The sequence below is a fragment of the Pollicipes pollicipes genome, unplaced genomic scaffold (assembly GCF_011947565.3).
Source record: "Pollicipes pollicipes isolate AB1234 unplaced genomic scaffold, Ppol_2.1 Scaffold_4881;HRSCAF=5763_pilon_pilon_pilon, whole genome shotgun sequence".
Lineage (NCBI taxonomy): Eukaryota > Metazoa > Arthropoda > Thecostraca > Pollicipedomorpha > Pollicipedidae > Pollicipes > Pollicipes pollicipes.
Genome location: NW_023596576.1, coordinates 58,995,296 through 59,008,504, shown reverse-complemented (window position 1 = coordinate 59,008,504; position 13,209 = coordinate 58,995,296). Strand labels below are relative to the sequence as shown.

Sequence of the window (13,209 nt, the reverse complement as noted above, 5' to 3'; positions counted from 1 at the left end):
GACCACGTCCGGCCGGGTTGCCATGCTTTTCGCCAACAAATTTGTTTGTAACCATTAACGGGCCGAAATGTAATTGACAGTGAGCCGTATGACTCCACTGCAGGTTTAAAACAAGCTAACCTCAGGCAAATTTGACGAATCCTCTGCCTCCGTCCTTGCAACTCTCCGAGCCCGGCTCTTTCCAGGTGCCGACGGGTGACACCGCTGCGATAAACACCCGTCAGCGCCAAATGTGGCGCACGATAGCCGCCGCAGATAGCTTGAAAGCGGCGTGCTCCGGCGCGATGTCATCCGATTGCCGACCGTCAGGCAGAGGGGTGGCGTGGCCGTGTGACCCGCCTACTCACGCGCCGCGCCCCCGCCGGCTGCGGTCACCCCTTTCCCGCCGGGTCGGCTGCTCCATTTGCCGGCCTTGAAGGCAAGCATGCTGCTAACGGCAACGGCGGGGGAGAGCGCTCGCAGTCCGCTATAAAAGCGCACGGCCCTCGGCACACGACACCACACACGCTAGTCAGCATGGCTTTCGCACGTCGGGTGAGTCGCTCCGCACGCTCATCGGCGCCCGCCGCCGTCCGCCGCCCGGGAGAGAGGTGTAGGCTTTTAAGGCGGCAGCCGTCGGCGCGATCGCCCGGGCTCGCCCGCTCGTGCCGTGCTCATGCTGCTTTGTGCTAAACGGGTGAGGTCCGGCGCATTGTACTGACCAGCTGCTGTTGTTCGCAGGTTGTACTGGCGCTCTTGGTCGCTGGCTGCCAGAGCTGGAAGCTGCCGCCCGTCAATCAGGGACGGCGTGCCCAGTTCTACACGCAGCAGAGCGACGGCGCCTACAAGTACGGCTTCGACAGCGCGGAGGGCCTCTTCCAGGTGCAGGAGGGCGGCCCGACCAACGAGGTGCGTGGCGAGTTCGGTGCCGATGGCGGCAAGACTGAGTACACCGCGGGCGTCGGCGGCTTCGTGGTGACCTCGCACAAGAAGCCGACTTCACGGGGCGTACCCACGCGAGCCTACCAGGCAGCTCACAAGAACGCTGCACCCGTCCGGTTTGCCACGCTGGAGGAGCTCACCACCCCTCCCAAGCCGGTGGCGGACACTCCCGAGGTAGCCGCCGCCAAGAGGCAGTTCCAGGCGGCCTACAACGCCGCCGCCGCCGCCGCAGAGGCCGCCCCCGACACCAACATCATCACAGCTTCGGCCAAGCAGCCGTCCGGCCTGTACATCGCGCCGGCCGTCACCCGGGGGAACACCCGCCGCCTTGTCCAGCCGGCCGTCACCCGGGTGCAGACCCGCCGGCCTGTGCAGCCGGCCGTCACCTACGGCCAGAGCTCCAGGCCAGTGGAGATCGCCCACGTGCGCTCCTCTCAGGGCGAGGACGGGTCTTACCAGTTCTCGTACGAGACCAGCGACAGCTCCCGACACGAATCGGCCGATAGCGCCAACAACGTTCAGGGCAACTTTGAGTTCGTCGCTGACGACTGCCCAGCGCCGGCGCGTGGATTATAGAGCGGGCGCCGAGACCTGGCTTCATCGCCTCGGGAGCCCACCTGCCCGTGTCCGTGAAGGACACCGCCGACGTGGCCGCCGCCAAGGCGTCCTTCAAGAGCGCGTTCGAGTCTGCTGCTGCTGCCGCCGCCGCCGCCCCGGACAACAGCGCGGTCTACGCCGCGCCTCCCGCCTACAGCGCCCCAGCGTCGGCCACCGTTGCGGCTGCCAGGCCCGTGCTCAGAACCCAGGCTTACCGCACGAGTTACTCAGCCCGTCCGGCCGCCAAAGTACGCTTCGCCACCCTCCAGGAGCTGACCACCCTCCCGAAAGCGGTGGCCGACACACCCGAGGTAGCCGCGGCCAAGCGCCAGTTCCAGCAGGCGTACAGCGTGGCCGCCGCCGCTGCCGAGGCCGCCCCCGACACCGACATCATCTCCGGTCCCGTCGCCGCCGGCCAGCGCGGCTTCCGCGCCGGCTCCAGCCGCAGGGCGCCGGCAGTGAAGACGGCCTACCTGGCCCCGCGCGCCCCGGCCCGCCACTTCGCCCCCGTGGTGACCCTGGACGCCGCCGGCCGCGTGCAGGATACGCCTGAGGTGAAGGCCGCCAAGCAGGCCTTCGACCAGGCCTTCCGCAGCGCTGCCGCCGCCGCCGAGGCTGCCCCGGACGTGAACATCATCACCGGCGCGGCGCCGGCCTCCCGCGGCGGCGTCCGGGCGGGCCTGACGTACGGCGCACCCGCCATCAAGTCCACCTACCTGGCCCCGGCCGTGTCCGTCGTGCCCGCCGGCCCCGTGGTCACCCTGGACGCCGAGGGCCGTGTGGAGGACACTCCTGAGGTCAAGGCCGCCAAGCTGGCCTTCGAGCGGACGTACGCCACCGCCGCCGCCGCCGCCGCCGCTGCCCCCGACACCGGCATCATCACGGCTCCGGCCAGCAGCGTCAGAGGCAGCGCCAGAGGAAAGGCGTACTACAGCGGCGCCAAGGCGGCCCACCACGGCGCCACCCAGACCTACAGCTTCGACGGCGTCACGGTGATGCAGGCGGACGGCGCCAGCTCCCCCGGCAAGTTCGGATACACCTACCAATAGACCGCGGATGGCACGGCGCCCTTATATTTCATCTAGTGGCATTGCTTTCCGGCTGTTATGTGACTCGACCCGTGCGTGGACCCCGCCGTCGACGGCTTGCCGCCGATGGTCGGCGAGGTCCCCTTCTCCTGTTCTTAATCGCCCCCGCACTGCGCGTGTAGTCATGACTGAAGTTCGTGTGCCCACAAACTGTACAGCCGGTGCGCCGCCTGGCGCCTCACATGAACGTGTAGGCCCCCGTACAGTATCACCCCCGACCTGCTGCCCCCCGCGCGGCAGAGTGCTCTCCCAGACAAAATGTCAAGAAACGCCTGGAGTACCCATTCTTTGCAGCATATGTCATGTGAACGAAATTATCATTTAGGCAATCACACATATGCTGAGTACCAGTGTCAAAATATATGTATTCATACCGCGCACCTTTATTCGGTGTTCACGGGTACCTGTCCGCAAGAGGCATCAGCTTTCAGGCGTGACTATTTCCATCCTAGCAACGCACATATTCTGGTGCATGCCTGAATACCGTACTGAGCAGCCATTTGAGAGTCCATGCATTTCACAGCAATTTACAAATGTCTTTAGTGCACCGAATCGTGCACGATCATTCCAATTTGTACGAGGGAAGATGGTTCGTCGCGTTAATAATACATGAGATACAACTGCTTAATGAGTCATTATGCATTCCGGGCAGGCCTTGATGGGCGTGTGAAACGTGATGATTTTTCATTATGCTCAGTACTATATCGTGACTATACCTAAAAACGGAGAAAGATCCCAGGAACGGATCGTGAGATCCTACTACCACATAACTCTATGGGATCCTGGACCCAACCTTGGGATCCGGGCACAAGCCGTCTCATGGCTGACGGCCGCAGCTTGTCATGGTGAGATGGAGCGCCGCAAGGACTTGGAGGGGGTGGCGAGTGATGGAGGCGGCGTGCATGAAAATGAATGTGAGTTACGTGTCGTCAACCATGTGCAGTGATGCGCTGAGTCAAGTTTCCATGTAGCCATCGTTACTGAAAGGAACGACATGCTTTATCATGTGACTTACTTGTCTGTCATGAGTCATGACTGATGACGTTACACATCTGACACATTATTCAATGATTATTCAAACCGGGGTCACGGGAGCTAGGAAAGCCCGAGGCAGGGCCCCGCAAACTCTCTGAAAATTCAACATTGACCTTAAGGCAACTGATTGGAAAGAAACAACACGAAATGGTCACCGCCCTCCCTCCAAAGTTGGTAAGAGTTTCATTACCGTTGCTTTCAACCCAAGTCGAAAAGGCTGTTGTGTTTTCCCGTGTCAACACCACGTCTCATGTTGTTCGGCTACGTGGCCGGGTGGGATGGTGCTGATGCACTGCGTCCGTCCGACGCGATTGGTGCCCGCTGCTCTACGACACTCAAATCAGCTCTGACTGCCAGCGTCGGGCTTACAACCAGCCCCAAACGCAGGCGTACGCAGGCGTCACAGATGCCCGCCCACGCGGCATCAGCGCGGGGCGAGACCGGACCGGCGAGGCGACCGCCTAGGCGCCAGATGGCGGTAAGGCACGCGACGGCAGCGACATCTGAAGGCGCCGCGCGACGCCCCGGCAGCCAACGGACACCAGCGGCCACCTCTAGAGCTGATGCGAGATTACCTCCACTCGAATCACCTTCATGGTGTATCCCTATTCGCCGGCGTGGCAGGGACCCAGTGGTGAGCATGCTCTGTAACTTACCGTGGCAATGCGTCGCACCCTCTGCTTCCGTATATGGGAAAGAAATCAGCCGAGTCTACAAGAATATGCTGTTGCTTCGCCCCCCCCCCCCCCCAACAAACGCGGACGGCGTATTTTTGAATCCTTCGCGCGGGCTGTTAGCTTCTGCATCCGGCGGATGGTAGTTCCAGTCAGTTTCCACCCAGTTCGTAATTGATGCTTGGCGTCTCGTCGCGGCCATTGTCTGGTATAATTATGCGGATCCATCCAAGGCCGTGGCACAAGTATGCCATCGTAACAGCAGGTGCAAGCTGACAGAATCGGTGGTATTTACGGGGCTCTTTGTCACTCTTTATATGACAGGGCAGCGATGATATAGGACTAAAACACGTCTTTTTACGTCATGTGATGTTATCTGTGGTCACATTGGTCGTACATCCCACAGGGAAGTACGCCCCCAAAGATTGTTAGGGGATTATGTAATTGCATCATGTGTTTCTTTACGTTTGCGCTGACTGCCACACTCTTCTCCGGTAAGAAAGGATATCTTGGAGCCGACAACATGTCGGATCCGCAATACCTACCATACAATGCACCAGAAATGCCATGGTGTTTGCATTATGAATGACGCTAATATAGTGAGTCCAAAGGAGTATTTGCAAGCTTTTTTGGATCAATACTGGGCGTAAGATATTAAAAGCGAACTAATAGATCGAAGCATTTGGTAAAGATAACGCTGCAAGCAGCACCGCTTAGCCCTCTGTCCAGGCTGTGACGCCTCATCCGCACGTGGCAACGTTCCAGGTCAGCGATGAATGTAAATCACTTTAAGTTGGCTTGGAAAACATGGTTTCATGCAGTGTTTGGTTACGTTCTTTCAAAAAATACCGTATGACCCATATCTCAGCCACCCCTGTCATCTCGCTGCGCTGTTCGGAAACAACACATGCCGCTAACTGAGATCTCTGTGCTGTGTTCCGGGACTAAAATGCTGCTGCGTAGGCAGCGTGGTGGGCCATTTTATGTCTGATGGCTTCTACGTAAATGAAGATCCCAACGACAGCAACCGCTTTCCGTAGACAATGTGAATATGGAGGTTTTCTAGAGGGAGCAGAACATCTCGCGCCCGTTTATTTTTGAACGATACCAGGGACAAAGTCATCACCGACAGAACCAAAACAACGACGCCACTGCAAGCGCTCTGGTGACAAAAGAACCCATCTTCAGCCAACGCCTAGGCGGTGCTGAAAGTACGACCGAAAACCCCGCCGAGACACCGCTGGAAGCAAGTCCCAGCCGCCACTGAATGCCACTGGAAGCACGGCTCAGTCTCCACTGAGGCGCCGCCGAGCGCTGGCGCCGAACGCCGCTGGGAGCCAGCCCGGTTTCCAGCGGCGTCTTCGGCCCGGCCTCGGCAGGCTGTCGCTGCCGAAGCCCTGGCAGGCCGCCGCTGCCGAAGCCCTGGCAGACCACCACTGCCGAAGCACTGGCAGGCCGCCGCTGCCGAAGCCCTGGCAGGCTGCCGCTGCCGAAGCCCTGGCAGACCATCGCTGCCGAAGCCCTGGCGGGCCGCAGCTACCGAAGCCCTGGCAGGCCGCAGCTACCGAACCCCTGGCAGACCGCCGCTGTCGAAGCCCTGGCAGGCCGCTCACAGCCGTGTCGCCGCCGCTGACGGACGCTACGTCCGGCTGGGCGGCAGGTAGGAGTAGCCGATCGGCTCGGGCTGCGGTGCGGACGCCGCGCTCTTCTTCATGTGACCGCCCAGCGCCAGCCCCGACACCATCTGGCTTGGGTGCACGCTCGGGTCACTGTGGAGGCCTGCGCCGCTGGGGCGGCTGGCCGCACCACCAGCCGGCTGCGGCGCGTTGACGCTGGAGTACTGGTTGCTGGACCCAGCGGGGAAGGGCTGGGCGCCAAAGGAAGACGGCTTGCCGCCGTTGCTGAACGCAGACTGCCTGGTGTTGCTGGCAGAGGATGGCTTGCTGTTTCCGAAAGAGGATGGTCTGCTGCTACCGAAAGAGGACGGCTTGTTGAATCCGGAAGCCGGTGACCCCGCTGCCGACTGCCTGAAGGGCGAGGCACCCCCGTTCGGCCTTCCCGCGTTCAGCTGGGGTTTGTTGCTACCGCTACCAAAAGAGGACGGCTTGCTGTATCCGGAAGCCGGTGACCCCGCTGCCGACTGTCTGAAGGCTGAGGCACCTCCGTTCGCAGTCCCTGTGTCCAGCTGGGGCCTGGCACCACCGTTACCGAAAGAGGATGGCTTGTTGTATCCGGAGGCCGGTGACCCTGCTGCCGACTGTCTGAAGGATGAGGCACCCCCGTTCGGCCTTCCCGCGTTCAGCTGGGGTCTGGCACCACCGCTACCGAAAGAGGAAGGCCGGCCGTTTCCGGAGGCCGGTGACCCCGCTGCCGACTGTCTGAAGGATGAGGCACCCCCGTTCGGCCTTCCCGCGTTCAGCTGGGGTCTGGCACCACCGCTACCGAAAGAGGAAGGCCGGCCGTTTCCAGAAGCCGGTGACCCCGCTGCCGACTGTCTGAAGGATGAGGCACCCCCGTTCGGCCTTCCCGCGTTCAGCTGGGGTCTGGCACCATCGCCACCGAAAGAGGAAGGCCGGCCGTTTCCAGAAGCCGGTGACCCCGCTGCCGACTGTCTGAAGGGTGAGGCACCCCCGTTCGCGGCCCCCGTGTTCAGCTGGGGTTTGTTGCCACCGCTACCGAAAGAGGATGGCCTGTTGTATCCGGAACCCGGTGACCCCGCTGCCGACTGTCTAAAGGGCGAGGCACCCCCGTTCGCAGTCCCCGTGTTCAGCCGAGGTCTGCTGCCCACAAACCCGTTGCCGTTATCACCGCTAAAGGCTCCCGAGCTCTGAGGCGCCCTCTGGCCGTTGAAGGCGGCAGCCTGACGCTGATTCGCCTGCTGGTACCCGGCGCCCAGCGACTGCTTCGCCTCCGCTTCGATCTCGGCGTACTTCTCCAGGAAGGCGGCTTTGGCTTCAGCCACCTCGGGTGTCTCCTGCACCTGCATGGGCAAGTGGTCGCCCTCGGGCACGAAACCGATGCCGGCACCCGCCTTGTACGTGACCTGGTAGCGGTTCTGGTCATCATCAGCCACGAACTGGAAGTCGCCCTCGTAGTAGTTGGTCTTTGTGTCGATGTCCTCGGAGCGGGACGAGTCGCCGGCGTCGTACTCCCAGTGGTAGATGCCGTCGTCGGACAGCGAGGTCCGGATCTCCGCCGGCGGGTACACCTTGCGCGGCTTGGCCGCCTGGCGCAGCGCGTACTCTGGCACGGGGCCCTGCACCGACTCGTCTCGCGTCACCACGAACCCCTCGCGGCCGGCGGTGAACTCCACATCCCGTCGCACGCCGTCCGGGTGCACGGCGTAGAAGTTGCCGTCCACCTCGCCTTCCCTGTCGGCCGCCTCCTCGCGACCGTGGTCGCCCGCGTCGAACTGGAACTGGTACGAGGCGTCCGTGTTGGGCGCGTACTGGTCATCCTTGTAGAGGCCGTCGTCGCCAGTGTACAGCGTCGGCTTGTACAGGCCGTCGTCGAACGCACCCTCCAGCTGGTCCGGCCGGTAGCCGCCGTCGTCGAACGCGCCCTCCCGCTGGTCCGGCCGGTAGCCGCCGTCGTCGAACTGAGCCTGGCCGCCGCGGAACCCGGCGGCGCCCGAAGACGCCTGCGCCGAGAACCCAGAGCCGAGGGAGCCGCCAATGCCGCCCGACGCGGCGCGGAAGGCGCCCGCCGGCTGGGAGCCACTGCCGCGGAAGGCGGCCGGCGCTGCCGCGTGCTCACTGTGTCCACCATGGGAGTAACCCGAGGAGCGGTGCTCCGGACCCAGTGGCAGCTTGGAGCAGAGCCCACCAGCCACCAGGCATGATACCTGGAAACGGAAGCCATCCTGTAAGCTCAACAACCATTAGACGAATCAAAAACACCAAGCGCGTACCAATCATTTTGATCCATGTCTTACTGTAACAGCTAAGCATTATGCCGATCAGCATCAATAAAAAGGCAGCTAGAAATACCCGGTACAAAATACAGGACGGTCGACCCGGCGGCTGTTCGTGATCACGCCTTACAATGTTAGCGTGTGTCTTAATGAGAATGCAGCATCCTTATGTACCTGGCGTCAGGTCTCCGAAAGATGTGACTACTTGTTAGCTATTAGCGATATGTTAACCGGTACACATTTTCAAGTGACGATCGTGAAAGTAGCAAACAATGGCTCTTTCTTATGAGGCTAGCAACTTCGTTTGAGGTACATTAGACGCCACCTGTGCTGTAAATTGTCTCCGTTTGATTTAAATCTGTTGAAAACGATATATTTCCTGCTACATGCAATGGATGACGTACATAATATTGCTATTGACGGCGTCAATTTAGTGCTCTGAATGACTTGGATGATAAGAATAGGAAGCAGACCTGCGCCCACTATAACTCACCCGCTCAAACTGCATGAGGGAGCATGGTCGTGGTGCATGCACACAATGGAACATAAAGATGACTCCCATAAACAGCGGCAACGAAACCCCCTTAGCACAACCACAAGTCGAAAATCAGACGTAGCATTGTCTCACATTGGCCACCCCCACTGTTTGAAGGATGACCATGAGGTCGTCCAAGTTGTCCTGCGCGTCTTGGTCTGCTATTGCGCAGCACACGACGCGCCCCATCAAAACCCTGATCACGCGCAGTGGTCCGCGGGGCCGGTCCGTCGCCTGGATCAGGTAAGCGTCACGGTAGCCAGGTGTGCTACACGTGAGGGAGGCGTGACCGGGATCAGGCGCTGACAGCGATCCCGTAACTGATAAGGGAAATATTTACACTGTTGTGAAAACACCATCCAGCGCCTCAGAAGGTATGTTGTTTATCGCGGTGCTCAATCTGAGAGCTGCTAAGCCGACTTGGCTGGGGTTAATCTTTTCGGAAGAGACGTTGTATGGCATGCCTTGTGAACACGCACAGGGAGAGTATTGGTCGCAATGCCGACTCAGAACTTATCGTCGTATTAATTCTGGATGACAAATATCACACGAGGGTTAGAAACAAACCGCATAAAACATGCCCATTGGCACAGGTAGTTTGACCAGAAAGGTCATTCGACACAAGAATTTCTTTGCTACTTATAAAAAGTGTTAATTGTCCAGCAAGCTTACGCCCTTAAGCTCCTGGATGCTCCTACATTTCGGCCAACCGCATTACTGCATGCCATGATGGCCTACACAAGCACGCGCACTTACTCTTTTTTCGAGCGTTTTCGACATCCGGCATCCCATTCACGCCTCTCTCTAATACGCATAATCCTACCACCATTAGAGAACCCGGATGCAGTACCAGTAAGCTCCGCAAGTCACTCCCGTCCCGCCATCCTATCATCAGCCCTAGCGATTTCCAAAGCCTGCCCTCAAAAGACGCGTCCGCCACGTCTCGCGTACTCACCAGCACCATCCGCAGCATGTTTCTGACTGGGATCCAACTGCGCATCCTCCTGGTTTTATACGACGGCGCCGTGAAACATGACTTCACGCCGTCGTGAGCGCCCTCGAGCCTGCCCTTTGCCTCCCGAGGTCAAGGTCACGCCGCCGCTGCGCCGTTCCCAGCGTTGCAGCGGGGCGGCGGGTTAAGCCACAGACCGGAACTGCCCGCCCGACCTACGCCCCAGGTCGGCGGCAGCGGCGTAAACAGGCGGCTCGACAGCCAGCGTGCAGCGAAGATGCGTCGGCCAGGTGCTCCGAACAGATGGCTTGTCCCACGCCCGGACACGGTCTGGCGCGGCGGCGGTTAGCGGCGCACGCGTGGGAGGCGAAGGACCCGACGCAGACCGCAGGTAGACGCGGGCTGATCTCAGCGGGAGGTGGTGGAATGATGTAGGGCCGGGCTGAAGTGTTTGTCCCGGTAACTGATTCGAAAAGCTCGGTCTGTGTCGGAAGCGATAAACTCGGGTGGCGTCGAGCTCGTTTAGTATGCAAGCACACAGCACGCGATGCATGCCGCAGGTGCCTGCATCCTCAACGCCCGTTTATTGTCCGGGGATTCCAAAGCGGCGCAGTGCTATGCAAATTTGCCACACACGTCACCCCTCGCGCTGGGGCAGCAGTTTAGCATGTAAAACACGGAAGCACCCAGCCTTTTATGGGGCGGCGTAGTCGCGGTCGTGGTTCTCGTGCCCCCCCCCCCCTCCCCCCTTATGAACTTTTTACATGCATTTATATGTGCATGAATACTATATGACAGCAAAATCCACGGTAGATGCGCAAAGTCAATCTGATCGAGAACGTGTCATGCTGTTTAACGTCATGCAACATACTTTGCACGGCTGTGGCGCGCTGGTCGGAGCTTTCGGCGAATAGGTTTGAGTTTGTCCCCACCGCATTGCGAATTCCTGCAAACGACCATGGCCTGATGCTGAATATCTACAGTCCGGAACCACGAACGCAGGTCTCTTCAGACTCTCCGAGCGCCAACCGACGTGGACTTTGATCAAAACTTGGCATGATTATGATCACCATGGTCGATAGGTAGTTCTGTGGCCCGTCTGCTGAAGCAAAGCCGCGTCATCGTCACTGCTCAATCGCACGATTTAAGCATATTGACTGAAAACTACTTCGCTCTCCTGATTTGCCCTATTCGTCAGTGACAAAAGCTTGTTCAGTCAACATGAAGTTTAGGTCAGCAATTTTCGGCCTAGAAGCTTTGACGGTGTAATTTAGAAACGGCGGTGTTATGGATTCGGACACATTTGGACTAGTTTGTCCAAATAGCACAAATTTTTCATCCTTACTCGCTTCACTTCCCCACACGATAACCCTATACAAATAACGTCACTTCTCCCCACCTAGCTCTGGCAACAAAGCCCACACACCGTGAATGACCCCTCGATGGCGGACCACCCAGCGACGGCGCGCGCCGCGGCGCCACGCACTACACACGCACTCCGGAGGGGACCCATCACCGGAGCGCTGACCCGCCGCGGCGGCCGGGCCTCTCATGACGTGCGATCGGCCCATCCGAGCCGCGGCCATCGAGCCCCGCGGGCATGTCCGGCGCCGCTGGCGCGGGTCTGCTATTTCTGTTGCGCGCCCGGCCCGCAGGCGTCGGCCCGCGGCTGGCTCCCGACTGCGGGCCGGGCCGGGCGGGCGGGCCGCTGCCCCGGCGGCGGGGTCATCGCCGCACGAGCTTGGTCGGCGTCCCTGCAGCCCGGTTCCTCATAGCATAGGCGAGGGTAATCGCATAGCCCGCGGTGACGTGGAAGATAATGGTGGTTAGGCACCGCCGGACGTGGCGCGCTGCCATCGAGTCATCTGATGTTGGCAACATGCAAACAACTGGCCTCAGGGGCACCCGCGGCGACACTAAAGCAACTCAAGCCGCTGCTTTGGAGCGCCAGGCAAGATCAAAATCGTAACTCCGGCTATGACCACTGTTGGCTCATTAGGTGATCGGTCGCTAATGTTATACAGCGGCGCTAGTGTTACTCATCCATGTAATCACGTCATTCTTCATGGTAAGTAGCGCCTTGTCACGTGAACGTCGTCAGCCAATCGCGCCGCATAAACATCAATTATGAAGGGCATGTCGAACATGCAATTAGGCGCCAAGAGATCCCAAACGCGTTTATAATGCTCGCTACCGCCTGAAAATGAACGTCCTGGTGGAAATAGATCCAACCTAAGAATACATAGCATAGCCTTTCCGGATGTGGGTACGTTGACCCGTATATACATACGGACAGAACAAGTGGCCGGCACTTCATAGGTGTTTGCGCGTCCTCGGGAGAGCTTGGTGGTGGGCAGGATGTCCAATATTGGGGCTGTGTGCCTCCCCATGCCGGAGAGATGAAAGTTACTGGGATTTTGAATACGCGCCCACACACACGCACACACACACACACACACACACGCGCGCGCGCACGCACACACGCACCGCTGGCCGTCGCCGATCATCAAACGACGGGTGAAGAAGACCTTAAACCATACACGGTAAAGCCCTCTCTGGTTGTTTTAACCCGCGCCCGGCCGAAGGGAAAGTTGACTTCCCATACGGTTTTTCGAGCACAGGTCGAAAATGAGCAATAGGAGCAAAACGAAAGTTTCAGTACCTGTGCATTTATCAATTTGGTGTCCCTTGTACAAACTTGAAGATTTGATCTAACAATGTTAGTTACCTAGGTAAGGTTAAAGATGCCAGTCTCTTAATGATTGATCACACATACTTCTCAATAGGCCATTCACCATAGTTCAAACTTGCTGTAAAAATAGGATATGGTATTATCTACAGTTTGTACATTTCCAGATTTTTCAGAAAATGCTAGGTCAACGCAGAAAGCACAGAATTAGAATACTCCAATGAAAACATGTTGTGACATCATTCCATTGCATAATGAGGTCCAAATAGGTCTTGTGAGGACATGCAGTCATGCAAGACCATCCAAAATTAATGACCTGTGTTGCCAGAAGCGGAGAGGCTAGATAAACAGGCGCGACGCGTATAACCGCGTATTCCACACAGTCTTAAAGCCTATGTCCGTGCCCTCAGTATCAATATTGGTGGCCTCTGGTGTCCTCACATTTGACCTGAGCTCAAAACTTTAATGTGCGTTACTCATAAGTTGACGAGGCCTTTAAATTTTCTTATACGGCGTCTGGAAGTAGGAGATTCCAGGGATAAGTCAACTCACCCCCCCCCCCCCATCCCCCACCCGCACCCCACCCACAGCCGGGTGTGGCCGTCTCAAAGCCCCTGTCGGGCGCGGTTAATGTCGGCGCCCGAGCGAAACAAATACGGATGTACATACACACGGGGCAGTTGGACCAGCCCGTAACTCGAAACTGTCTCACATTTTCAGTAAAGGATGCGTTACGTGGAGCACCAGGGAACGAGTCAGTTTATCGTCCTGCTAAGCCCGTCTTTAATCACCAATTACGATCGAC

The 13,209-nt window shown here is 58.8% G+C and overlaps 3 protein-coding genes across 3 annotated transcripts; 2 read left to right on the top strand and 1 right to left on the bottom strand.

Moving 5' to 3' along the window:
• The first annotated feature begins 514 nt into the window (after positions 1-514).
• LOC119100810 (uncharacterized) lies at positions 515-1,588 on the top strand. The gene is made up of 2 exons (XM_037223959.1): positions 515-534; positions 721-1,588. The coding sequence occupies exons 1-2, from the start codon at positions 517-519 to the stop codon at positions 1,495-1,497; spliced, it is 795 nt and encodes a 264-aa protein (XP_037079854.1). The 5' UTR covers positions 515-516; the 3' UTR covers positions 1,498-1,588.
• Positions 1,589-2,006: 418 nt separating this feature from the next.
• LOC119100673 (uncharacterized) lies at positions 2,007-3,214 on the top strand (the record flags this gene model as incomplete). Its single annotated transcript, XM_037223749.1, has 1 exon — positions 2,007-3,214. A coding segment is annotated over one exon (561 nt), but the record flags the coding sequence as incomplete, so codon positions are not given.
• A 2,175-nt stretch (positions 3,215-5,389) lies between these two features.
• On the bottom strand, positions 5,390-9,772 carry LOC119101625 (protein SPT2 homolog). Its single transcript, XM_037225025.1, has 2 exons — positions 9,719-9,772; positions 5,390-8,159 (listed from the first exon to the last, which is right to left on the bottom strand). The coding sequence occupies exons 1-2, from the start codon at positions 9,761-9,763 to the stop codon at positions 5,955-5,957; spliced, it is 2,250 nt and encodes a 749-aa protein (XP_037080920.1). The 5' UTR covers positions 9,764-9,772; the 3' UTR covers positions 5,390-5,954.
• Between the last annotated feature and the right edge of the window lie 3,437 nt (positions 9,773-13,209).

Coding starts and splice junctions, on each gene's coding strand:
- LOC119101625 (XM_037225025.1), bottom strand. CDS start 9,763: ATGCGCAGTTGGATCCCAGTCAGAAACATGCTGCGGATGGTGCTG. Junction 8,160..9,718: donor ACATGCTGCGGATGGTGCTG/GTGAGTACGCGA, acceptor TTCCGTTTCCAG/GTATCATGCCTGGTGGCTGG.